The sequence below is a fragment of the Diaphorina citri genome, unplaced genomic scaffold (genome assembly GCF_000475195.1).
Source record: "Diaphorina citri unplaced genomic scaffold, Diaci psyllid genome assembly version 1.1 scaffold84, whole genome shotgun sequence".
Lineage (NCBI taxonomy): Eukaryota > Metazoa > Arthropoda > Insecta > Hemiptera > Psyllidae > Diaphorina > Diaphorina citri.
Window position 1 is genome coordinate 15,087 of NW_007377521.1, and position 27,558 is coordinate 42,644.

General features: G+C 40.2%; 2 protein-coding genes, 2 long non-coding RNA genes and 1 other non-coding gene across 5 annotated transcripts in view; 4 read left to right on the top strand and 1 right to left on the bottom strand.

Moving 5' to 3' along the window:
- Positions 1-15,726, top strand: part of LOC103523578 — a 16,626-nt gene extending 900 nt beyond the window's left edge. The window contains exons 2-12 of the mRNA XM_026833125.1: positions 1,538-1,700; positions 2,363-2,451; positions 3,462-3,746; positions 5,292-5,600; positions 6,002-6,169; positions 6,227-6,366; positions 6,902-7,262; positions 10,911-11,173; positions 12,455-12,611; positions 13,398-14,039; positions 15,706-15,726. Of these exons, the coding sequence (XP_026688926.1) occupies positions 1,538-1,700; positions 2,363-2,451; positions 3,462-3,746; positions 5,292-5,600; positions 6,002-6,169; positions 6,227-6,366; positions 6,902-7,262; positions 10,911-11,173; positions 12,455-12,611; positions 13,398-14,039; positions 15,706-15,726 (2,598 nt within the window). The remainder of the gene's footprint in view (positions 1-1,537; positions 1,701-2,362; positions 2,452-3,461; positions 3,747-5,291; positions 5,601-6,001; positions 6,170-6,226; positions 6,367-6,901; positions 7,263-10,910; positions 11,174-12,454; positions 12,612-13,397; positions 14,040-15,705) is intronic.
- Positions 6,761-6,879, bottom strand: LOC113473580. Its single transcript, XR_003395517.1, has one exon. It is a non-coding gene; the product is annotated as a 5S ribosomal RNA (ribosomal RNA).
- Positions 11,276-12,107, top strand: LOC108254348. The gene is made up of 2 exons (XR_001809899.2): positions 11,276-11,339; positions 12,046-12,107. It is a non-coding gene; the product is annotated as an uncharacterized LOC108254348 (long non-coding RNA).
- An 890-nt stretch (positions 15,727-16,616) lies between the features above and the next one.
- LOC113473468 lies at positions 16,617-16,883 on the top strand. The gene is made up of 2 exons (XR_003395433.1): positions 16,617-16,657; positions 16,766-16,883. It is a non-coding gene; the product is annotated as an uncharacterized LOC113473468 (long non-coding RNA).
- Positions 16,884-17,092: 209 nt separating this feature from the next.
- On the top strand, positions 17,093-18,745 carry LOC113473402. The gene is made up of 4 exons (XM_026833047.1): positions 17,093-17,096; positions 17,185-17,627; positions 17,816-17,864; positions 17,944-18,745. Exons 1-4 carry the CDS (start codon positions 17,093-17,095, stop codon positions 18,366-18,368), a joined length of 921 nt encoding a protein of 306 aa, XP_026688848.1. The 3' UTR covers positions 18,369-18,745.
- The last annotated feature ends 8,813 nt before the right edge of the window (positions 18,746-27,558 follow it).

The window sequence follows — 27,558 nt, forward strand, 5'->3', positions numbered from 1 at the left end:
CGCCAAATCCGGGAACATAATCGCGAAATCCGCGAACATAATCGCCAAATCCGCGAACAAAATTGCCAAATCCGCGAACATAATCACAAAATCCGCGAACATAATCGCGAAATCCGCGAACATAATCGCGAAATCCGCGAACATAATCGCGAAATCCGCGAACATAATCACGCCGAACTTAATCGCGAAATCCGCGAACATAATCGCGAAATCCGCGAACATAATCGCGAAATCCGCGAACATAATCGCGAAATCCGTATTCGCGAAATCCGCGAACAATCGCGCGCGAACATAATCGCCAAATCCGCGAACAAAATCGCGAAATCCGCGAACATAATCGCGAAATCCGCGAACATAATCGAGAAATCCGCGAACATAATCGCCAAATCCGCGAACAAAATCGCGAAATCCGCGAACATAATCGCGAAATCCGCGAACATAATCGAGAAATCCGCGAACATAATCGCGAAATCCGCGAACATAATCGCGAAATCCGCGAACAAAATCGCCAAATCCGCGAACATAACCGCGAAATCCGCGAACAAAATCGCCAAATCCGCGAACATAATCGCGAAATCCGCGAACATAATCGCTAAATCCGCGAACAAAATCGCCAAATCCGCGAACATGACCGCGAAATCCGCGAACAAAATAACAATTAAATTGCCTCAGATCAAGTATAAGTACTTACATACTTCATTTTAGGGGGAAAAATGTACCTAGGTACTCAAATAACCCTATGTGAGGCTAAAATATCTATTCTTAAAACACATTACATCTTATGGCCAAGTACCAAACGGTCTAACATGAGATCATTCTATAAAATTAATTTCTGCATTAGTATTTTATTTTTACCTTGTTGTTTTACACAACTACCTATTGGCTCAATGTTACCCCTATCAATTGACAAACACCTTATCTTTATCTTAAGCCAGGCAAATCAAATCAGTACTGGGTATGTGAAAAAAAGGGCATTGTGTTGAATTGGCAATAAGTAGGTATCTCCTTTCAAGAACTAGTGTGTCTCAATCTGTGTACAAATTGTCTCTAGTGAGTAGGCAAGGCACATAGGTACTCTAAGAATGAGACTGCTTGAAATACCCTGTATACTGAAAATATTCTAGGTCAAGTTAGTAAACAGGTGGGTAAGTACTTACATTAGGTACCTACCTACTTGAAAAAAAAGCTTCATGATAGAAAAATTGGTTGGGTATGTGCAATTGCTTGTTTCCTTTTTTCCCCTCCAAACAAATTACTTGAGCTTTTTATAATTTTGACCCACCGACAACATGTTAGTAGCACTGTCAAATTTTGACTTGGCAGGGTGGAGTGCCACCGCCCTCCTTAATGTATCTACAATTCTACATGTTTATTTTTCCATACATTATTATTTTTTTTATTATTGTGTAGTTCCCCCCCCCCCTCTTTTTTTTTTCTTCTTCGTTTTTACTAACTTTCTGTAATACCTAAGTATATGGTTGAAAAGGCTTTCTGGTCCCCGTTATTCATAAAACATAACCCCAACAATTTGTTCCAGGTCTGCTTCAAGATGCCATCAGTAGACAGCATGGGCCCTCTCTCCACCAAGCTAACTCCAACCAAGGTAGCAACCAAGTCAGAGGGAACTGAAGAGGGTATTTACTTTGCTGTGTATATTCCGTCCGAACTGTTAGGAGGATATGAGAATGAGTTTTCTGAATGTAAGTAAAACACTGACACTCGTATTTATGAACAAGAATGATCGTTCTTAGATCAGTCTCAAGTCAAAATTGACCAATCAAATGCCTTGAGACTATGCTTAGCACGAACTTAAGAGCCAGCATTTTGTTCATAAATATGGGTGTAAGTATGTTTTTAAGCAAAGTTAAGCCAATCAAGCACAACTTTAGGTTTAAGCAAAAGGAATTTTAATTGTGTTATGTAATCATAAATGCTTGTCACAAATGTCGTTCCCCGCTTAATATACTACGCTAACTTTTATGACGACTTGGACTCGAACCATTAATCTCCAGATTTAAAGTCCACCGTGTTAACCACTGCAACACTGAGGTTGGTTCTTTGTATAAGTATGTACCTTTTGGTAATAACTTCAAGATCATGTTCATTGAGCATGTTAACTTCTGGGAAACACAAGACGAAGTGTTTAATTTAGGTATGAAGAAAAAGTTAATATAGTTAAGTATGTAATTATAATTAACTATTACTCTCTCTTATGTACCTTTTGGTAATAACTTCAAGATCATGTTCATTGAGCATGTTAACTTCTGGGAAACACAAGACGAAGTGTTTAATTTAGGTACGAAGGAAATGGTAATATAGTTAAGTATGTAATTATAATTAACAATTACTCTCTCTCCCCCAGGTGAGCGTGTGTTCGATAACAAGGAAGAAGCACTGCTATTCATCAAGAAAAACAAGAAGATACGCTTCAAGTCATTCCGCAACTTTCAAGTAAGAATAAAGTCAAGAAAAACAAGTGATATTTACGTTCTATTACGTTCTGCCGGTATTCCACCTCTGCAATGTAGTGAGAAAGTATTGAAATCGGTTTTCAAAATCGGAAATGGATAGAACGAACGTTATCTGTTTAAGATATAATCCGCCCTGTTCGGTATGTGAACCCGCGACTTGAGGCTTACATGGCGGACGCGCTACTTCCAGTGCTATAAATCATCTTTGGCTCGGTATCCATATAACTCTAGGCTTGCTATAAATGTAAATGCAGTTTCTTTGTGTTATTGGCGCTCACTGCAGCATTGTAGCATTTTCACAATAATCTCAATAATCCTAACATCCAATGTTTACCTACCATGCTGGCACCGGTCGCTATGCGCATTTATATGTCATAGCTACATGCTGGCACCTGTTGCTATGCACATTTATATGTCATAGCTACTCATTTAATTCTAGTTTGTGTTATTATGTCACAACTTTGGTGCTCACTGCAGCATTGTAGGATTTTCCCAATATCTCAATAATCCTATTTGTGTTATTATGTCACAACTTTGGTGCTCACTGCAGCTCCGATCTGTTATTATATCACAACTTTGGTGCTCACTGCAGCATTGTAGGATTTTCCCAATATCTCAATAATCCTAAAATCCAACGTTTACCTACCATGCTGGCACCGGTCGCTATGCGCATTATATTACTCATAGCTACTCATTTTCCTCACGAGGCTGAGTGGACCCCGCAACAGCCAGTCACGGAATCAATCATTTGCATGATACAAAATTTCTTGACCCCGCCGGGAATCAAACCCGGGCCTCCCGCGTGCAAGGCGAGTGCAGTGACCACTACGCCATGGGAGCTGGCAGAGTTTAGGCTTGCTATAAATCAGCTTTTTATCTACCTGACCTACCTACCTAGTTCTACTACCTAACCTCTTCTGGGCTTTCAACTTCAAGCAACGAGTGTCCATGATAAAGTAAGTCTAATAATCTTTGTACATCTACTTTCAGGATGCTCAGAACTTCGCCTATCACGGCTCCTGTGGAGTGAACACCTCTCTTCTGGAAGCTCCGGCAAGTCCATCCACCGTAACTGCGGCAGATCCATCCGCATTGCCGCAGATGTCCTCTTTGGCCGCCGCTGAGAAACCCTCCCCCTTCAAATCTCTGAAGAGTCAGGAGTTGGTCAAACTGCGAAAGCTGATAGAGAAGGGAAACTTGGCGGATGTTAGGAAACTGGTTTGGGATAATCCGCGCTACCTGGTGTCCAGCGGTGACTTTCCTACTATACTACATGTGAGTTAAACACACTATCACGTTACGTGAGCTCACGTGACGTGATAGTAGTGTAGTTGTCCTGAACGAAATTACCTACAATATTATTCAAAAACTTTTTTTCGAGGCTGAGTGCACCCCGAACTGCAAGCACAAAGCCGAAAAAAACCTCGGCTAAAAAAAAAAAATGTAAGAGCTTCGATTGACGACTTAGCAAGATTTGGAAGAAACGAAAAGTCCTGTGTACATTAAATAATCAACACCGTCTACACTACAAGACTCAAGAGCGCAAGACGGTGTTTCTTTTTTTCTCTGTTCTGAATCTACTTACCTAATGAATCCATCAAATATACCTAGATTTACTTTGAGGGGAGCGGGGGATGTGTTTTGAAAATACAAGTCTATTGTGTGGGACTTTCAAATCCATTGAACCCAGATACCTACTAAACCAGACGAATCCGGATTGTATGGATGCAAAACAAACAAAAAAATCACCCCTTGTTCATACGTATCGCGAAATCCGCGAACATAATCGCGAAATCCGCGAACATAATCGCGAAATCCGCGAACAAAATCGCGAAATCCGCGAACATAATGGTATAAGCTAGAGACATGAAATTTGGTATGTAGTTCACAAATGTGACAAGGATGCAACACAAAACGTTTGGTTAAGATGGTTGCTGCGCTTGGCGGTATTTTGACTGCTTTGGGACAGATTTTGACCGTTTTTTTGGCAGTTTTAAAACGTGTGACCCTGTGATATACAGCATTTATAGCTAAATCTAGACCAGATCCTCCAAAACACACAGTGAATAAAACAAGGGTTGCCTTAAATTTGATATCCCGATTCTAAAAACTCTCCCTAACAACACAACAATTACCCCACCATCGATGTTGTTAGGGTAGGCCCCTCGAAATAAAAACTTCATGTAGGGTAAGTGTACCATTTATTTAAAAAAAAAAAATGTAAGAGCTTCGATTGACGACTTAGCAAGATTTGGAAGAAACGAAAAGTCCTGTGTACATTAAATAATCAACACCATCTACACTACAAGACTCAAGACGGTATTTCTTTTTTTTTCTCTCTCCTGAATCTACTTAACTTACCTAATGAATCCATCAAATATAGATTTACTTTGAGGGGAGCGGGGGATGTGTTTTGAAAATACAAGTCTATTGTGTGGGACTTTCAAATCCATCGAACCCAGATACCTACTAAACCAGACGAATCCGGATTGTATGGATGCAAAACAAACAAAAAAATCACCCCTTGTTCATACGTGTTTCACGTGATGTCGATCGATCAGATTTCAGACTGTGTGTAGTTATCTTGAAAACGTGTGACCCTGTGATATACAGCATTTATAGCTAAATCTAGACCAGATCCTCCAAAACACACAGTGAATAAAACAAGGGTTGCCCAAAATTTGATATCCCGATTCTAAAAACTCTCCCTAACAACACAACAATTACCCAACCATCGATGTTGTTAGGGTAGGCCCCTCAAAATAAAAACTTCATGTATTTTTCTAACCCTCCTGTCTCTCCCCCCCCCCGGGTTCACAGGAAGGCTGTCGGTACAACGCTCTGCACGTCTCCACCAAAGCGGTTAACCCGGCCATGACTGAAATGCTACTCGAAATCATCGGTAACCCTGCCTTCACTAATCTCCTATACGATTCCGATACTCCTTCGTATATAGAACGGTCCGATATCCTGCTAGACCTGTATGTGAATACGCCGGACAAAGCACTCAATGAAACTCCGCTACATTTTGCCGCCAAGTTCGGGTCTGTGGAGTGCGTCAAGCGGCTGATTGGGTGCGCTAAGATACAGACCTCTGTGCGAAATAAGGAGGGAAAAACGCCGCTTGATGTAAGAACATTTGAGTTTTTTTATTATTATTTTTAGGGAGCCCTTGAACTTGCTGAGGTCATGTTAGACTTTCTAGTTTTTAAGGTAGTGACTCTGGTTTGTAGGCGCTAGATCGCGGGTTCAGTTCTTGCATGAAATTTAACACACATTTCAATAACGAAGTAAAAAATATGGGTTCTCGTTTGAATTTCTCGAGAAAAGGGCATTTTTGTCCAAAAAGTGTCACTTCCCGGTTTTTTATGCCACCACTGGATGGACCAAAAAGGTAGCCATTCAAAAGATAAAGAGGTAGATTTTTTTTTTTTTTTAGTTTGATAATTTAAGTTTAAGTAAAACTGAAACTCTACCAAAGTTTTTTTTTTTTTTTTTTCAAAGCTAACCCTTATTTTCGAATTTCCCAGGTTGTTTGCTCAAGATGTTCCGGGGCCAGTGAAGATCTCAAGTCAAGTATAAGAAAACTGCTCAGTGAAGATCAATACTATGTTCCTATATGGAGATCCAGTGATGCTTGTGATATACCACTCGTAGGAACCCCGTGTAAAACCAATGTAACTCCCAACAAAGTATCAGTAAGTGTGAACTTAAGTATAAGGTAGCTACTAAGTGTGAACTTAAGTATAAAGTAGCTGCTGAGTGAAGATCAATACTATGTTCCTATATGGAGATCCAGTGATGCTTGTGATATACCACTCGTAGGAACCCCGTGTAAAACCAATGTAACTCCCAACAAAGTATCAGTAAGTCCCTTTGCCCCAATAGTAGATTCGTATAACATTAAACCATTTTTAAGGCAGTTGCCCCTACACCTAAGGCTCGGAGTGGGCTTTTTGTTTGAGTTAAGCTTACCCCAATAGTAAGCTACTGAACAAGCTAGCAATATTTTCAAAATGTCAACAAGCTAGCAATATTTTTAAAATGTCAACAAGCTAGCAATATTTTCAAAATGTCAACAAGCTAGCAATATTTTCAAAATGTCAAATGCTTGATAAAATTCCATATCTTGACATAAGGTGAGTAGTTTAACCACTAAGATACCGTTGATACTGGGTTGCAAAGAACATCAGCCATTATTTCAAGTGGTGGGGTAGTTTTGTTGGAAGGTAAATTGTGTGTCGTAAAATGGCGAGGATTGAATCCAAAGATTAAAAAGAAAAAAATAACGCCAACGTTACGTGGTGTTCCCAAGCGGTCACCCATCCAAGTACTATCTACGCTCAACGTTGCTTAACTTCAGTGATCGGACGAGAACTGGTGTATTCAACGTGATATGAACGTTGGCACCTCTCTACCTAATAAAATAGAAAACTTGATCTCACCTTCTTCAATTGCTTTCCAGGTCGGCGTCTCGCGTTAGAAAACAAATTCGAATGGAAAGAACATTGGCCGTTCCTGAACAAGTGTATCGATCTGCAGAGTTCCTCCGGTCTAGACCTCCTAGAGAACTATCTGCACACCAAACTACTAGACACTGTTGCCGCTAAGAAGGACGAAACCAACGGCAACACTGTAGACCAGCCGAGTGTAGACATGATTAGTCCTATAGAGAAGTTGTGTGTGAATTTTGATACGCTGTCACTGTCGTCGCATAGTAATGGATCACCCGAGTCTAATAGTTCGTCTGTTACCAGTATGTCACATCTGCTGATTGAAAAATCTTGTGAGGTAAGTCTAATAGTTCGTCTGTTACCAGTATCACATTTGCTGATTGAAAAATCTTGTGAGGTAAGTCTAATAGTTCGTCTGTTACCAGTATGTCACATTTGCTGATTGAAAAATCTTGTGAGGTAAGTCTAATAGTTCGTCTGTTACCAGTATGTCACATTTGCTGATTGAGAAATCTTGTGAGGTAAGTCTAATAATTCGTCTGTTACCAGTATGTCACATTTGCTGATTGAAAAATCTTGTGAGGTAAGTCTAATAGTTCGTCTGTTACCAGTATGTCACATTTGCTGATTGAAAAATCTTGTGAGGTAAGTCTAATAGTTCGTCTGTTACCAGTATGTCACATTTGCTGATTGAGAAATCTTGTGAGGTAAGTCTAATAGTTCGTCTGTTATCAGTATGTCACATTTGCTGATTGAGAAATCTTGTGAGGTAAGTCTAATAGTTCGTCTGTTACCAGTATGTCACATTTGCTGATTGAAAAATCTTGTGAGGTAAGTCTAATAGTTCGTCTGTTACCAGTATGTCACATCTGCTGATTGAGAAATCTTGCGAGGTAAGTCTAATAGTTCGTCTGTTACCAGTATGTCACATTTGCTGATTAAGAAATCTTGTGAGGTAAGTCGATTGGTTCAAATCATTAATTACTTGTCAAAGCATGTCGTAAAATGGCGAGGATTATTGAAACCAACTTAACACCCGAGGACTCGAGATAATAAGAAATGCTTGAAAAGAAGAAGCAGTCATAAAAAAAGTACCTAAAAACTTGTCTGAAAATTTCACCGATTCCCCCCCCCCTTCTTTTTTCAAAATTTTCAATGTGTTTTTGTTTTAAAACCTTTTTTATTTCGTCTCCTGTAGTAGTTTTCTTGTATTATTTGTCATAACATCTGGCCCTGCTTCTCTCCCCTTCAGATAAGACGGGACGAGAACGACATCACGAGTCCGACCCTGGAAATCAAGGCGTTTGCCGGCCCCATGAACGAAACCGATGCCAGACTCCTAAAATTTTGCCGCCAAAACCAAATGTCAGCCCAAAGCAATCATCCTAGTTAGGGTTGATTGAGAGGCTGACGAAAAATGCCATCTCTGTCTGAACACGGGAAAAGGCGAAGGAAAAAGAAGATGAAGAAGAAGGAGAAGGAAGGAGATGTACTCCTTTTAATCCAACAGTCTAATATAACACTGCTTTATTAGATATGAATTTATTCATTAGAATACATAAGATGTATAACTAACTCAATAGATCAGTTGCGCTTACTTGGGTCATGTTTCAAAGTCATAGAGCAGAAAAAATGAGGTTCCCACTAGTGTAGAGAAGAGTTTCGAATTGGTCGGTAAGTTAAGAGTAGTTCAATGAACTAACTCACGTAACATAGGAATAATGTTAATGAGTAGCGCACTGAGTAGCGCTAGCAAGTATGTGTAATTTCCAAAGTTTTTTTTTTTTTTTTTTTTTTTCACTTACCTGTCTTGAAAAAAAAACTTTATTTTAGAGGTCGGTATTTTTTTCGTCCAAACGTACTGTACCAAATATTGTATGGATCTAGTAGCCTAGTTAACTTGGAGGGTATCGTGCCTGCTTTATAAGCGCTAGGTCGTGGGTTCGTTTCCCGCTTGGGGCGAACTTTATCTCTCAGGCGGGAATAAAGTTCGCCCTTTAGCCTTATTGTGTACCTCATGTCTAGGCTGACCATACGTCCCCAGTTCAATGAACTAACTCACGTAACATAGGAATAATGTTAGTGAGTAGCGCACTGAGTACCCCTAGCAAGTACAACAGCAGTCATAACAACTCTAGCTACCTTCAGTCACCTCCCACTAGTGTAGAGAAGAGTTCCCGCTGTCCCGAGAAATCCTCTGGGGACGCTAAAATGTCCCGCTTTCGTCCAAAGTCCCGATATTGTCCCGCTTTAGCTGGTCCGAACCTAATATTATCATTGAGAGCAATGAGCTCGGAAAAAAATCCATTTTACGATTTCAATATTGTATACAATATTATGGTATCAAAATATTTGACCCATAGGTAACCTAAGGAGTTTGACCATAGGTAAAGACCCACTAAAACCCAACCTCTCCCTCTTCCCATTAGGGCCCTGGAACCAGATATATTGGACATTACTTCAGGGCCCTAATGTCGGTGTTAAGAGTAGTTCAATGAACTAATTCACGTAACATAGGAATAATGTTAGTGAGTAGCGCACTGAGTAGCGCTAGCAAGTATAACAGCAGTCATAACAACTCTAGCTACTACCTTCAGTCACCTCCCACTAGTGTAGAGAAGAGTTTCGAATTGGTCGGTAAGTTAAGAGTAGTTCAATGAACTAACTCACGTAACATAGGAATAATGTTAGTGAGTAGCGCGCTGAGTACCCCTAGCAAGTACAACAGCAATCATAACAACTCTAGCTACCTCCAGTCACCTCCCACTAGTGTAGAGAAGAGTTTTGAATTGGTCGGTAAGTTAAGAGTGTAGAACTCGCTGTGAAAAAGTTTGTCAAACCCAAAATCAAATGTCCTTCAATATGTTAGCCACATTTCATCGAAATCGAGTGTTTTTGTTTAGTTATTTACGTTTATTAGAGTGTGCCAACACACTATGAAAACAAAAATGATCAATTAAGAGTAGTTCAATGAACTAACTCACGTAACATGGGAATAATGTTAGTGAGTAGCGCACTGAGTACCCCTAGCAAGTATAACAGCAGTCATAACAACTCTAGCTTATTATTTGTCATAACATCCGGCCCTGCTTCTCTCCCCTTCAGATAAGACGGGACGAGAACGACATCACGAGTCCGACCCTGGAAATCAAGGCGTTTGCCGGCCCCATGAACGAAACCGATGCCAGGAACTTTCGCACCAAGTGGAAACGGGAAATGAAGAATCCAGACCTGATGAGTAGCGCACTGAGTACCCCTAGCAAGTACAACAGCAGTCATAACAACTCTAGCTACCTTCAGTCACCTCCCACTAGTGTAGAGAAGAGTTTCGAATTGGTCGGTAAGTTAATAGTAGTTCAATGAACTAACTCACGTAACATAGGAATAATGTTAGTGAGTAGCGCACTGAGTACCCCTAGCAAGTATAACAGCAGTCATAACAACTCTAGCTTCCTCCAGTCACCTCCCACTAGTGTAGAGAAGAGTTTCGAATTGGTTGGTAAGTTAAGAGTAGTTCAATGAACTAACTCACGTAACATGACTCCTAAAATTTTGCCGCCAAAACCAAATGTCAGCCCAAAGCAATCATCCTAGTTAGGGTTGATTGAGAGGCTGACGAAAAATGCCAATTCTGTCTGAACACGAGAAAAGGCGAAGGAAAAAGAAGATCAAGAAGAAGGAGAAGGAATGAGATGTACTCCTTTTAATCCAACTATTTAATATTACACTGCTTTATTAGATATGTAATTATTCATTAGAATACATAAGATGTATAACTAACTCAATTGTTCCCATGTCCCGCAGGTATTTGCCAAGCGTCTGCTGCAAGGAGGAAAATAAAAATTGAATTTTCGATCGTTTACAGTTATTTTTTCGGAGTTTTGACCTCAGATTTGGATTTTTTCCAACTTTTTACATAAGAATCGACCATTTATTCATAATTTTTACCCATTTGCAACTCCTCCATTGTTCCCATGTCCCGCAGGTATTTGCCAAGCGTCTGCTGCAAGGGCTCAAGAACGCCGCGTTCGATCGTAACCGCGGGTCCCTGGTTCGAATCCTGCGTCAGGAAGCAAAACATTTGAACAACCTCTGCACGAGCTTTACACAGGACCAAAGATTTCAGGCTGTCAGTTTGAACCGGTTGCATAGTACGATAGCCAAGTGTCTCGGCTCGCTATTGGCCACTGGATGCCCCCCGGAGTGTGTGGATTGGATACTGCGGACTTTCAGTGAGATAGCCAATCGGTGAGTGACTTTGTTGTTCAAACCATATGACCATGTTGGTTTGTTTTCCAGCCCCTAGATGGGATAAACCGTGACTCTTCTCATCCATCTGTTGAGTGATATACATTGGATGCCCCCCGGAGTGTGTGGATTGGATACTGCGGACTTTCAGTGAGATAGCCAATCGGTGAGTGACTTTGTTGTTCAAACCATATTACCATGTTGGTTTATTTTCCAGCCCCTAGATGTGATAAACCGTGACTCTTCTCATCCATCTGTTGAGTGATATACACGTACTATGGGATGGACATTGGACATGCTTTAACACAAATTACATGTGGCTAATGTAGCAGTTGTTTGATTGTTGTTTGGGATCGAGTGAATTGGACCACATGCCTTCAGGCACACTCCATTTGTCAAGGGTCTAGGTTTTCCTTGCCCTTGGGATTAATTTAATTCGAAGAAACCATTTACCTATGAAAATTTGTAGTGAAACAATAAGTTGATTGCTATGAGATAAAAACGGAGTTGAAAACTTGAAACTTTTTTTTTCCCCAATATGAAGAACAAACTTAAAGCTGTTTAGCGATCTAGCTATTAAAATGTTTGTAACCGTCTATTTTCCAATAATTTTAATTTATTATTTTATTTTACAGGATTTCAACAGGTACATAGTACAAAGTCATACAAAGAACCAGAAATACAATGTTGAACAGGTTATCAGAATAGAACAATCAAGATAATTACAACTATGACTAAACTAAAGCAGAAAATAATCATCTATAGATACCTTTATTTGTGTTAGAGAAAACAAAAACTACATGGCAATAGAAAAAGCTTCGGACTTTGTCTAGTCTAAATTCTAATATTGTTGAATTTGCTTTACATTTCAGGAAGCTTCTGTTCAAACACTCCCTGGACAATGATAGTCCCAGTATGGAAGATGATAAATCTCCACCAGAAATACAATGTTGAACAGGTTATCAGAATAGAACAATCAAGATAATTATAACTATGACTAAACTAAAGCAGAAAATAATCATCTATAGATACCTCTATTTGTGTTAGAGAGAAAAAAAAAATAATGAAACTACATGGAAAAACCAGAAATACAATGTTGAACAGGTTATCAGAATAGAACAATCAAGATAATTATAACTATGACTAAACTAAAGCAGAAAATAATCATCCATAGATACCTTTATTTGTGTTAGAGAAAACAAAAACTACATGGAAATAGAAAAAGCTTCAGACTTTGTCTAGTCTAAATTCTAATATTGTTGAATTTGCTTTACATTTCAGGAAGCTTCTGTTCAAACACTCCCTGGACAATGATAGTCCCAGTATGGAAGATGACAAATCTCATGAAGAAGATCAGGATAATACCTCAGTCCTATGTCTTATCACTCAGATATTAAATGTGCTTGGTTTTAACTCGTCAGATTCCAATATTGCAGAGGTAATCTATTCCTCACTATTTGATTCAACTCTTTTCTAATAATCAAAAACACGATTAACAAGCTGGGTCCGTCCCTCTGGGAATTTTTTAGCCCGTAGTTTATTCGATCGTGATTAAAGAAAATCAGTACCTATGTACCTACCTAATTTGTTTAATATTCAGTTTATTATTATTCTTGATTTGATTTTTCGATTTTACTTTCATGTAATGATTTAAAATCAATACTAGAGCTTGTTCTGCCGTTCTCCCTTTATTCCCAATATAAGGTTTAAGTCACCCATCCATGTATTGGCATTGCTCGGCGTAGCTTAATTGGTCCTTCAGGCCGGATTTAGTTTTTGGTCCTTCAGGCCGGATTTAGTTTTTGGTCCTTCAGGCCGGATTTAGTTTTTGGTCCTTCAGGCCGGATTTAGTTTTTGGTCCTTCAGGCCGGATTTAGTTTTTGGTCCTTCAGGCCGGATTTAGTTTTTGGTCCTTCAGGCCGGATTTAGTTTTTGGTCCTTCAGGCCGGATTTAGTTTTTGGTCCTTCAGGCCGGATTTAGTTTTTGGTCCTTCAGGCCGGATTTAGTTTTTGGTCCTTCAGGCCGGATTTAGTTTTTGGTCCTTCAGGCCGGATTTAGTTTTTGGTCCTTCAGGCCGGATTTAGTTTTTGGTCCTTCAGGCCGGATTTAGTTTTTGGTCCTTCAGGCCGGATTTAGTTTTTGGTCCTTCAGGCCGGATTTAGTTTTTGGTCCTTCGGGTCGGATTTTCTGTTTACTAACTCGAAACTGTTCCATCATTTCCAGGAGCACAGTGATAATCTCGCACCTCATGGGAATTCCACAGGTGACATAATTCGTGGCACTCTACTCAACATCAACAATCGACCCCGTGGTAATCCACAAGACGATGGTTCCTACAATAACAACAACAATTGGTCTTCCGACAATTCGAACAAACACGCTAGCAGCTTGAATGATAATAAGCTTGGCAGCAGCTTGAATGATAATAAGCTTGGCAGCAGCTTAATTAATAACAAGCTTGGCAGCTGCTTGAATGATAATAAACTTGGCAGCAGCTTGAATGATAATAAGCTTGGAAGCAGCTTGAATGATAACAAGCGCGTCGGTAATTTGAACGTGGATAATGGGCGGCTTTTCAAAAGTTCGACCGATATCGAGGAGAACAGGATTCGACCCCAGTACCTTGCGGTTGAAAATCAAGATCTGAACCGCTTGCAGAGTCGTAGTTTCCCCAGTGTGACTCAAAGTGTGAAACCACCGCGCGATCTCTATGTGTCTAGTGGTTCTGAGAAGGAAGCTGAGATGAATTGGAACCTGTGTGCTGCATGCCAATGTACACGCCCTGCTGCACCACGGAACCTGTTCTCCAATATCCGTTCATATAATAGATTCAGTTACCGCGCGCAGAACACATCCGCCAAAGGGGTTCATAGGTCGTCGCGACAAATTTCAAGATCAGAGCTCATTTGTGTGAGAAAATGTGAAAAAAAATCCCCTAAAAACCAGATAAACTCGAATTGACTAATAAAGTCTTATAAAGAATTGATAGGGACATGAGGGACTCACAATCTCACAAATGGTTTTCTGGACAAAATTTGCACCACCATTTTCGTGATCCTGGTAAAAAGACCTTTAATTTGATATATAGGTCGACTAGGTTTGGATAAGTCCTTCTATGGGGACAGAGTGACAGACGACACCGAAGCGAATACAATAGTCCGTCCCTTATACCTTTTTATTACTATTGTAATAATAAAGGAAGGACGGACTAAAAACTATAGATAGCTAATCTAATTTCAAAATTAATAGTATTTGAATCAAAGGGGGAAAAAAATGCAGTTTCGGCATAAACGCTTACCTATGAAAACTCGTCCAAAAATACGAAACAGTAGACCTGCGGATAAGATAGCTAACCTTACTTTTTGGACCTTCAGGTCAGATTTATATTTTGGTCCTTCAGGCCAGATTTAGTTTTTGGTCGTTCGGGCCGGATTTAGTTTTTAGTCCTTCAGGCCGGAAATAGTTTTTGGTCCTTTAGGCCGGATTTAGTTTTTGGTCGTTCGGGCCGGATTTAGTTCTTGGTCCTTCAGGCCAGATTTAGTTTTTGGTCCTTCGGGCCAGATTTAGTTTTGGTCCTTCGGGCCGGATTTAGTTTTTGGACCTTCGGGCCAGATTTAGTTTTTGGTCCTTCAGGCCAGATTTAGTTTTTGGTCCTTCGGGCCAGATTTAGTTTTTAGTCCTTCAGGCCGGATTTAGTTTTTAGTCCTTCAGGCCGGATTTATTTTTCTGGTCCTTCGGGCCGGATTTATTTTTTGGTCCTTCGGGCCGGATTTATTTTTCTGGTCCTTCAGGCCAGATTTAGTTTTTGGTCCTTCGGGCCGAAAATAGTTTTTGGTCCTTCGGGCCGGATTTATTTTTTGGTCCTTCGGGCCGGATTTAGTTTTTGGTCCTTCGGGCCGGATTTATTTTTTGGTCCTTCGGGCCGGATTTATTTTTTGGTCCTTCGGGCCGGATTTATTTTTCTGGTCCTTCAGGCCAGATTTAGTTTTTGGTCCTTCGGGCCGAAAATAGTTTTTGGTCCTTCAGGCCGGATTTAGTTTTTGGTCCTTCAGGCCGGATTTAGTTTTTGGTCCTTCAGGCCGGATTTAGTTTTTGGTTCTTCAGGCCGGATTTATTTTCTGGTCCTTCGGGCCGGATTTAGTTTTTAGTTCTTCAGGCCGGAAATAGTTTTTGGTCCTTCAGGCCGGATTTAGTTTTGTTCGTCTGTTACCAGTATGTCACATCTGCTGATTGAAAAATCTTGTGAGGTAAGTCTAATAGTTCGTCTGTTACCAGTATGTCACATCTGCTGATTAAGAAATCTTGTGAGGTAAGTCTAATAGTTCGTCTGTTACCAGTATGTCAAATTTGCTGATTGAGAAATCTTGTGAGGTAAGTCTAATAGTTCGTCTGTTACCAGTATGTCACGTTTGCTGATTAAGAAATCTTGTGAGGTAAGTCTAATAGTTCGTCTGTTACCAGTATGTCACATCTGCTGATTGAAAAATCTTGTGAGGTAAGTCTAATAGTTCGTCTGTTACTCTGTTACCAGTATGTCACATTTGCTGATTGAAAAATCTTGTGAGGTAAGTCTAATAGTTCGTCTGTTACCAGTATGTCACATCTGCTGATTGAAAAATCTTGTGAGGTAAGTCTAATAGTTCGTCTGTTACCAGTATGTCACATTTGCTGATTGAGAAATCTTGTGAGGTAAGTCTAATAGTTCGTCTGTTACCCTTCAGGCCGGATTTAGTTTTTGGTCGTTCGGGCCGGATTTAGTTCTTGGTCCTTCAGGCCAGATTTAGTTTTTGGTCCTTCGGGCCGGATTTAGTTTTTGGTCCTTCGGGCCAGATTTAGTTTTTAGTCCTTCAGGCCGGAAATAGTTTTTGGTCCTTCAAACCGGATTTAGTTCTTGGTCCTTCAGGCCGGATTTAGTTCTTGGTCCTTCAGGCCAGATTTAGTTTTTGGTCCTTCAGGCCGGATTTAGTTCTTGGTCCTTCAGGCCGGATTTAGTTTTTGGTCCTTCAGGCCGGAAATAGTTTTTGGTCCTTCAGGCCGGAAATAGTTTTTAGTCCTTCGGGCCGGATTTAGTTTCTGGTCCTCCAGGCCGGATTTAGTTTCTGGTCCTCCAGGCCGGATTTAGTTTTTGGTCCTCCAGGCCGGATTTAGTTTTTGGTCCTTCAGGTCGGATTTAGTTTTTGGTCCTTCGGGCCAGATTTAATTTTTAGTCCTTCAGGCCGGAAATAGTTTTTGGTCCTTCAGGCCGGAAATAGTTTTTGGTCCTCCAGGCCGGATTTAGTTTTTGGTCCTTCAGGCCGGATTTAGTTTTTGGTCCTTCGGGCCAGATTTAATTTTTAGTCCTCCAGGCCGGATTTAGTTTCTGGTCCTCCAGGCCGGATTTAGTTTCTGGTCCTTCGGGTCGGATTTTCTGTTTACTAACTCGAAACTGTTCCATCATTTCCAGGAGCACAGTGATAATCTCGCACCTCATGGGAATTCCACAGGTGACATAATTCGTGGTACTCTACTCAACATCAACAATCGACCCCGTGGTAATCCACAAGACGATGGTTCCTACAATAACAACAACAATTGGTCTTCCGACAATTCAGGTGACATAATTCGTGGCACTCTACTCAACATCAACAATCGACCCCGTGGTAATCCACAAGACGATGGTTCCTACAATAACAACAATAATTGGTCTTCCGACAATTCGAACAAACACGCTAGCAGCTTGAATGATAACAAGCTTGGCAGGAGCTTGAATGATAATAAGCTTGGCAGCAGCTTAAATGATAACAAGCTTGGCAGCAGCTTGAATGATAATAAGCTTGGCAGCAGCTTGAATGATAATAAGCTTGGCAGCAGCTTGAATGATAATAAGCTTGGAAGCAGCTTGAATGATAACAAGCGCGTCGGTAATTTGAACGTGGATAATGGGCGGCTTTTCAAAAGTTCGACCGATATCGAGAACAGGATTCGACCTCAGTACCTTGCGGTTGAAAATCAAGATCTGAACCGCTTGCAGAGTTGCTTGGAAGCAGCTTGAATGATAACAAGCGCGTCGGTAATTTGAACGTGGATAATGGGCGGCTTTTCAAAAGTTCGACCGATATCGAGGAGAACAGGATTCGACCCCAGTACCTTGCGGTTGAAAATCAAGATCTGAACCGCTTGCAGAGTTGTAGTTTCCCCAGTGTGAAACCACCGCGCGATCTCTATGTGTCTAGTGGTTCTGAGAAGGAAGCTGAGAGGAATTGGAACCTGTGTGCTGCATGCCAATGTACACGTCCTGCTGCACCACGGAACCTATTCTCCAATATCCGTTCATACAATAGATTCAGTTACCGCGCGCAGAACACATCCGCCAAAGGAAAACGCATTGATTTCGATCAGGAAGACCGGTCGAAGTCCAGCGGTGCCGGACTCAACGCGTTGACTGAATGCGGTGACTGGCGGAGACAACCGGATGTGATATCATCGGATTCAAGTGACACAGACGATGAGTACTTTACCCCACCCGGTTCATTCACCGAGCAATCCGTTGTATCTAGCTCTGAGGAGGAGATGATGGATGCTAATGATGAAGATATTCGAAGTCCAGCGGTGCCGGACTCAACGCGTTGACTGAATGCGGTGACTGGCGGAGACAACCGGATGTGATATCATCGGATTCAAGTGATACAGACGATGAGTACTTTACCCCACCCGGTTCATTCACCGAGCAATCCGTTGTGTCTAGCTCTGAGGAGGAAATGATGGATGCTAATGATGAAGATATCCCCACCCGGTTCATTCACCGAGCAATCCGTTGTGTCTAGCTCTGAGGAGGAAATGATGGATGCTAATGATGAAGATATCGAGGTGTTCTTGGTGGGAAACTCGCTGTCCGCGACGGATGTGGATGTGTTGCAAACGTTAAGCCAATGCGGGGATATCGACTGTGTACGCTACCCGAATATCTACAAGTGGCGCCATCTGGTGATGTTGAAACTGAACCAGGAAACTATCAACCTGCATAACGACACGGCCAGTCCTGCTACTGTCAGTAGGGTGCGGTACATACCTAGCCCGCGCGATGTCACCTGTAGCCCGATGAAACATATGCCTAGCCCCCGGCAACTGTTTAGTGGATCACCCGTTAGAGCATCTCCCGTTAGACAAAGCTATCGGCCTCTGCAACATTCTACCCCGAGCTTTCTGGAATCGTGACACAGAGACTTTACTGCGGGCAGATGGCCTGGATCCCGCCTTATAGCATGTCTTGCGGTGTGAGAGTATGTCCCACCTTGTGATAGCATGTATTACGGTGTAATGGTATGTCTCCCTGTGTGATAGCATGTCTCGCGGTTTGTGATGTTTGGTAGTATTCTTTCGTGAGCAGGGTCCACACTTATGTTGGAAATGTCGGGTGCGACAATGTTGCCCAAATTTGGACGTGTTGGGAAACTGTCGTTTCACGTCCACATTTAGGAAACCAGGAAATATCGTCTGAAATTTCCAATATTAGTGTGGACCTTGTTTTACGAGTCGTGTTCAATTTGTTAATTTCTCTTCTTGCCCTGAAAGATATAAGGTCCTCCGTGGGTTCAAATGTTTTACTTACCAATTAATTTGTTTAGTTTAACTTGAGCCAAGTTTAATTTCCCAACCCAGCCATAGGGTCTCTCTCTGCCTTTAGGGTTTTATCAACAATGTCTCGCGGTTTGTGATGTTTGGTAGTATTCATTCGTGAGCAGGGTCCACACTTATGTTGGAAATGTCGGGTGCGACAATGTTGCCCGAATTTGGACGTGTTGGGAAACTGTCGTTTCACGTCCACATTTAGGAGACCAGGAAACATCGTCTGAAATTTCCAATATTAGTGTGGACCTTGTTTTACGAGTCGTGTTCAATTTGTTAATTTCTCTTCTTGCCCTGAAAGATATAAGGTCCTCCGTGGGTTCAAATGTTTTACTTACCAATTAATTTGTTTAATGCGATAGTTTAACTTGAGCCAAGTTTAATTTCCCATCCCAGCCATAGGGTCTCTCTCTGCCTTTAGGGTTTTATCAACATTTGTTAAGCTTCTGCCAATTTACTGTTTTCTGCCAAAATGTACTTATTTAGGAGTTTATGAAATGTTTAAGCACTTTTAAGTTACAGCCTTTCGCTGTCCGCACAAGAAAATAATTGTTGGCAATTGTATTTTACTTTTTTTTCTGTGTACCTTTTTGGATCAATTCAGCAATATTAATTTTTGAGTTAATTTTACCCAAGATTTTGTTTAGTTGGATCATCTCACTAAGGAATTCCCATCAGTCCCCTGAAAAAAAAGCCTACTTGTTAAATCATATTGTCATTTTTGGGATTGTTTTGTGTAAAAAATTCCAAGTTTTTATTTTACGTGATCCATACAATAGTGAATTATATTGAAAATGTATTTTATATGATTTTTAAAAAATTGGTGTTATATTCTATCCCATTTATTTTAGATGTTAACTTTGGCCTGAACCACAACTTGTGGCTTTTCTATTTTGGTTAACTTTGGCCTGAACACAACTTGTGTTCAATTTGTTAATTTCTCTTCTTGCCCTGAAAGATATAAGGTCCTCCGTGGGTTCAAATGTTTTACTTACCAATTAATTTGTTTAATGCGATAGTTTAACTTGAGCCAAGTTTAATTTCCCATCCCAGCCATAGGGTCTCTCTCTGCCTTTAGGGTTTTATCAACATTATTTATACTGCTCGCATAGGACTGAAAAGTCCCTTTACTCCAGCAGTAGGCTACTACTATTATTGTGGTCAAATTCTCAATTTATATCTCAAGAAAGTGCGCTGTTCTGGTTTAATTGAGGTTTCGTATTCTTTTTAATGGGTTTACCGTCACTGTAGATATACCTGCTAAGGTTTTTACTGACCTGGGTCATATCTGGGTTTTACCCTCCATTCTGTGGCAAGCTACCAGCATCCTCACATTCTCAACCAGCCTGAGAGGGGCCGGGAAAAATCGAACACGATTTTCTACATGGTCACTCTTAGGCCAGCCAGGCACTATCAGGTACACCTGTGAGGTCTACCTGATAGTGAGTGGCTCACCTGTGACCTTATATGTATAATGTACTTATTTAGGAGTTTATGAAATGTTTAAGCACTTTTAAGTTACAGCCTTTCGCTGTCCGCACAAGAAAATAATTGTTGGCAAGTGTATTTTACTTTTTTTTTCTGTGTACCTTTTTGGATCAATTCAGCAATATTAATTTTTGAGTTAATTTTACCCAAGTTTTTGTTTAGTTGGACCATCTCACTAAGGAATTCCTATCAGTCCCCTGAAAAAAAAGCCTACTTGTTAAATCATATTGTCATTTTTGGGATTGTTTTGTGTAAAAAAATTCCAAGTTTTTATTTTACGTGATCCATACAATAGTGAATTATATTGAAAATGTATTTTATATGATTTTTAAAAAATTGGTGTTATATTCTATTCGATCTATTTTAGATGTTAACTTTGGCCTGAACCACAACTTGTGGGTTTTCTATTTTGGTCATCTCATGTTGAATCTATGGTCGGTTTGACCAATGGGACCTCAAAATATGGTCAGCATGTTTTGGCCCTAAAAATATTCTAGGATGTCCCCAAATCCATCATGTATCAATCCTGTATTTTATTCTGTACCAAATTTTTGTGTACTCTCATGTAAATAAATGCTATAGCTTATCGAAAATTTTGACCGACACACATTAGGTAGGTACTTTCCTTCCTACGAACTAATTCTGATGTATTCAGAGGACAGTAAAAAGTGCATAGTTCTCTTCTGATGACGAATGACTTATAAGGTGTTCCGTTTTTAATTGAGGAGTTATAGAACGGTTCATTTCATCGATGGGTATGCGAACTTTGATTACATGCTATTTTATACAGAGACTATCAATCATGTTGAAGACGCATGTCTTGATGTCTAATCGTTTGACGCGTTACGTCATACTGAAAGTTTGTACGTGGTTTCTTAAGGTAAAACCTACCTTCTAGACTTTTTTTTTTCTTAATGTAGGTAGGTACATAATTATGTAGGCGATTATCTTCTAGCTTCTACTCTCTATTTCCGATCACTCTCCTCTTTATCCTTATAGAACACGGCACTCTGCGAATCTTCAATCTTTAGAGTTGTGTAGACTTGTAAAGTCTCTTTGCAATGGTAATCCTCCGGCCTGCCTTGTAAGCGCTGGGTCGTGGGTTCGATTCCCACCTGGGGGAGAACGTTAACGTAAACAGATACATAAGGTCCGTTCTGGGAACGGCTGTCTTTGTCCTCCTCCTCTCTTCGTTTTTTCAACGATAAGACCTCCGTAGCCAGCCCAGTCAGCTTGGAGTGTAGAACGTATGATTGTAAGGTGTAAGCGCTTGGTCGCGGATTTGATTCGATTCCGCGGATTCGGGCAAACTTCATCCTAAACAGATAAGGTTCGTTCTCGGAACGGCTGGCTTTCTCCTATCCTGTCCTCCTTCACTCTCCGTTGTCACACTTGTCACCGTTCCTTCTGTCAAATCTCTTGTGGTCTTAGAATTCTAAATGTTAATGGAAATTATACAATAGGTACCTAATTATTACTATACCCAGCAGGTACCTACTACCTACGCTACGTACTTACACCATGTTGATAGTCCTCTGTACTCCTTGCCACTGATTGTGTCGCGAAACCCCTCAACAGTGATAGATAGCATTAGTACATTGCTACAGTATAGCATTAGATATATAGCAACTAGTAGAGTGATACATAGAACATTTATACATAGAATTAGTACACTGGTACAGTGATACATAGGACATTGATACATGTATTTAGTAGGTACAGCGTGATAAATATACAATAGTGGGTACCAGAAAAAGAAAAATTCCGTTGGTCCTCATTTTTCCTGCTCTATGACTTTGAAACATCACACAAGTAAGCGCAACTGATCTATTATGAAATCTAGAATCAAGGTATCTACAAATTTCTTTTTGTACTACAAAAAGAAGAATATACCTAGGTGAATAGGAAGATGCACCTACTTTCTTTGAGAATGAAATAATGTGAATTCAATTTCACATTGAAATTTCCGTTTTGTGTTTCCGCAAATAACAGAAAGATTGCTATAATTCTGTAATTTTATTACCTACTTACAGAAGTTTGAAGTTTGCAGACTGTACCTAACTACCTACACTTTAACGGTACCTAAGTTAGTGGCTAGTGTTGATATTAAATTCCTCGGTCTTGTAGATTAGATTAGCTGGACAGTATAGGTTCCACCGGGCATATCACTCTGGCATAACTGGCATACAACACTAGAGCTACGTATAGCCGCTGGCATATCACACATAGGTAGCATACAGTAGAACTTCGATTATTTCAACCTCCATTATATCAACTCTCTATTATTTCAACTTCAAAATCCATTGTTTTTTCTATCTTTCAAAGGATTATCCTATCTTATCAGAGGAAAAGATCATAGAAAGTGATTATATCAACCTCGATCATTTCAACTACCCCCGGTCCCAATTAGTTGAAATAATCGAGGTGCTACTGTACCAGGTATTAGGTAGGTAGGTCGGTAGAGGCATATGGCATAGCATACAATAATGGCCCTTAGCGATGGGAAATTTTTTGACTATTAAACAGATAAGGTTCGGTCTCGGAACGGCTGGCTTTCCCGTATCCTGACTTCCTTCTCTCTGCGTTTTCAGGAAGATAACACCTCAGCAGTTATCAAACCTCTTTAAAAAAAAGTTCCTTCTATCAAACCTCTTTAAAAAAAAATGGACCGATTGCAATACTTTCTCATTACTAGTATAGCTTTGCTATAACTGTAGTAATAGAAAGTAAAAATGTGAGTAGGTACAAACTAAATAATATGTAGGTAGGTACTTATGTAGGACCTAATACCTACTCAATCGTTGAGTTAAAACTCAAACCTCACTCCGTTCTTTCAACCATCCGTCGGTCCAACACGGAGACCTATGTAGTAGTGTTTAGCGATCATATGGTGTATGGTGTAGTGTCCTAAGTCGATCATAATCTATGTCAGTAGGACCATCTGTTTGGTGCAGTGTAGAGTGTAGTGTAGTTTACTCCACCTACTAGCCTGAATTTACACAACTCGGAACAAAAAACTGATCTGTAAAACTAAAACCGGTTCCGTGAAATAATCTTGAGATAGTTTTAGCAGACGTGTTTTTTTTTTTTTTTTTAATAAATATTATCCTCCTTATTCCTTATCACTTATGTTTATTTTGTCCTTTTTCTAACCCTCTCTACATCCCTCTTGTAATCTTTTTTCCAAGCTCCTCATTCCTTTATCATTATCACTCTTTTTTAAAGAGGTTTGACAGAGGGAACTGTAACTGCTAAGGTCTTATCGTCCCGAAAGCGAAGAGAAAAGGAAGATAGGATAGGAGAAAGCTAGCCGTTCCGAAATCGAACCTTATCCCTTCAGGATAAAATCCACCCCGAGCTGGAATCGAACCCGCGGCCTAGCGCTTACAAGGAAGACACGCTACCCTCCTAGCTAACTAGGTTGGCTCCTACTTACCTATCTCCCTATACCTACTTACAGTACTTACCTACTTAAAAGTTATTCTGTACCAAATAGGGTAAGTGTACCATTTATTCGCCCACCTAAAAAATATACCATTTATTGGCCCACTTGTGGGTCTACGCCACAAGTCTGAACTGGACGAACTTTTTCAAGATCCGATTTCATCAAAAGATTCAAAAGAAATGGCTTAAAGAATGCTATCAAACCAGTGGTATTCCAAAATTGTAGTAAAAACAAAAATTAGACAAATAAATGTGGGCAGGTGGGCCAATAAATGATACCGTTTTTTAGGTGGGCTAATAAATGGTGCACAAAATTAGAAAAATAAATGTGGGCAGGTGGGCCAATAAATGGTACGTTTTTTAGGTGGGCGAATAAATGGTACACTTACCCTACATAAGACCTTGTTTAGACTGGGGGAGTAAAGGGACTTTTCAGTCTCATTTCGGCAGTATAAACAAGGTATATTCTATTCTATTTTATTCTATAACATGCGGTTCATAAAACGTGTCAATTTGTCAAATTTTGTGTATGTATTTTCAAGTAATTTTTGTTTCCTGTCAAAGGTATACAAATCTATCGTATTTTGTGTGTGTTTTAGTTGTTTTTACAATTTCATTATTGTTTACTTTTACTTTTATTGTGTATCTATTACTGTTCCACTTTCATAAAACCAACCTATTTAATTTAATTTATTTTAATTTCCTACTGAAGGTACGAGGTATAGGTAAAGTTCTAGGTTGCTACTTGCTTATTCGTAGGGCAAGAATGTCTTTTACTTCCTGGTGTATTTCGATGATTTGATCTAAGGATTCTAAGTTCTAAGGATTTTAGTCACCAATAAATAATCTGTTTTGAGGACTTCTTTCGTCCAAAATTAGCGCTGTCAGGATGGTCGGAATTTTGGCCATTTTTCTGGTTTTAAGAGGTTCCCCCCTTTATCCCTTATTTAGTTTTTATGGCAGAAAGTTTGTTAGCTTGTCTTCTAACAATTTGAACTTTGTCATTTGTGGAACTTATTTGACGAAAGTGAATGTTTCTCTTTGTAGATAACGCTTTAGATTTAGACTTTAAAGCCCGAAGTAAAGTCATTAGTTCATTATACTCGATTAGGTAGCGTATACTCAAAGTATTTAAAGTCTTCTGATGATCCAATAAAGCGATGGGTTCATTAGGTAGGTACACTATCTACCCTCAAGCATGTTTTTTTTTTTATATTATCATCATCATTTTTAGCCCGTAGTGAGTTTCGTTTATGTTTTTAGTTTGATAACTACAAGTTCGGCCATGCCTTTTCCACAAGTTTGGCCATGCCTCGGGATGAACTAGTACCACGAAATTTTACGAGTAGTAGGTAATAATTAAACAAGCTGGGCCCGTCCCTCCGGAAATTTTTAGCCCGTAGTTTACTCGATTGTGGTTAAAGAAGACTAAGTTTAACGCTCCCTTGTTTAAGGTCGCGCTGCGCGCTCCCGGGGCTTCGCACGGTTGTGCATGCGCTTCGCGCTCCCTTGTTTACGGTCGCGCTGCGCGCTCCTGGGGCTTCGCACGGTTGTGCATGCAATCGGGCTTCGCGCTCCCTTGTTTAAGGTCGCGCTGCGCGCTCCTGGGGCTTCGCACGATTGTGTATGCGGTCGGTCTTCGCGCTCCCTTGTTTACGGTCGCGCTGCGCGCTCCTGGGGCTTGGCGGTTGTGAATGCGGTCGCGCTGCGCGCTCCCTATTACTACATAATATAATATATTCCTACATACTTTCATCTTTCATGTAATGATTTAAAATCAAGACTAGAGCCCGTTCTTCCTTTATTCCTTTTAATGTTTCCTAATAACTACCAATGTAATGTTTAAGTCACCCATCCATTTATTGGCCTTGCTCGGCGTAGCTTAACATGGATGACGCTAAAACCGGTCTCAAATTAACGACTGAAGTCAAAAACTTTCTCGCTTTGAGTTCATAGGTCGTCGCGACAAATTTCAAGATCAGAGCTCATTTGTGTGAGAAAATGTGAATAAAATCCAACAACCAGGTTTTTTTTTGCTTTATGGTTTTCTGGACAGAATTTGCACCACCATTTTTGTGTTTCTGGTAAAAAGACCTTTAATTTGATATATAGGTCGCTGGACAAAATTTGCACCACCATTTTCGTGTTTCTGGTAAAAAGACCTTTAATTTGAAATATAGGTCGACCAGGTTTGGGGACAGACCGACCGACTGACAGACACCGAAGCGAATACAATAGCCCGTCCACTATACCTTTTTTATTACTGTCGTAATAATAAAGGAAGGACGGACTAAAAAGCAAACTTTGCGTAGTTTGTACGTAGATCCTTCATAAATTCGCATACCTACCTATGAAGTAGATACCTATTAGGACAGTAAAAGTAAAACATATTCCTTTGTAAAAACATTCGGAAACATGAAAATATCGACGGACTAAAAAGCAAACTTTGCGTAGTTTGTACGTAGATCCTTCATAAATTCGCATACCTACCTATGAAGTAGATACCTATTAGGATAGTAAAAGTAAAACATATTCCTTTGTAAAAACATTCGGAAACATGAAAATATTTTTGCAAGAATTTTACCAGATAACTACCAAGTGAGGCTAATAGGTACCGCTAATGGGCGTTCTCTATCACCCAACCCACTATCATTACGCGGTGAAAATTCTCACCTAGAATTTTACCAGATAACTACCAAGTGAGGCTAATAGGTACCGCTAATGGGCGTTCTCTACCACCCAACCCACTATCATTACGCGGTGAAAATTCTCACCTGAGGTAATTATTGATGCAAAAATACCTCGTGCTGTTTCCTGTCACGCGTTCTACCTCAGGATCACGTTCATCGCACGTTGTACCCATTCATTCGCTTCTTTAAACAGTTCAAAATCCACAAAACACGTGTCATACCGCGCACCGTAAGGAAAAAGCTATTTTCAATTTTCACATGGTGTGTTTTTAGCCTGAGATCTCTGTTCTACCTTCACATTACTTTTATCACATGGAGTTTTCTCTAAGCTTGATCTCAATTGCACAGTACCTACCTTCGCGACGCAAAATTGATCATAACTCGAGATCGGTTTAGATTTCGGCAAGCTTACTTACTGCCGCGGCGTTTTAGACCATATCCGATCTATTGACTCGAAGATTTTGCACCTCCAGATAGTTCTGTCCTCCCATTCTCCTTCTTCTAATCCCATGATTTCGGCAAAATCCTCTCTCATTGCACACCTAGAACTGAGAATTTTCCTACCAAATTTCAGCTTTCTAGGTGTTGGGGTTCTGGAGAAAGAGCGATTCTGCAGTGAATGAATGGATCCAGTAATATTATACTCCATTTTTTGTGACATTTTCCTCCCAGGACTTTTCAATGAGAAATCAAAAACTTCCCGAAAGCGAAGAGAAAAGGAAGATAGGATAGGAGAAAGCTAGCCGTTCCGAAATCGAACCTTATCCCTTCAGGATAAAATCCACCCTGAGCTGGAATCGAACCCGCGGCCTAGCGCTTACAAGGTAGACGTGCTACCCTCCTAGCTAACTAGGTTGGCTCCTACTTACCTATCTCCCTATACCTACTTACAGTACTTACCTACTTAAGTTATTCTGTACCAAATAGGGTAAGTGTACCATTTATTCGCCCACCTAAAAAACATACCATTTATTGGCCCACCTGTGGGTCTACGCCACAAGTCTGAACTGGACGAACTTTTTCAAGATCCGATTTCATCAAAAGATTCAAAAGAAATGGCTTAAAGAATGCTATCAAACCAGTGGTATTCCAAAATTGTAGTCATAGAAACAAAAATTAGAAAAATAAATGTGGGCAGGTGGGCCAATAAATGATAC

Coding starts and splice junctions, on each gene's coding strand:
- LOC113473402 (XM_026833047.1), top strand. Junction 17,628..17,815: donor ACTGGCGGAGACAACCGGAT/GTGATATCATCG, acceptor AGACAACCGGAT/GTGATATCATCGGATTCAAG. Junction 17,865..17,943: donor CGATGAGTACTTTACCCCAC/CCGGTTCATTCA, acceptor AGATATCCCCAC/CCGGTTCATTCACCGAGCAA.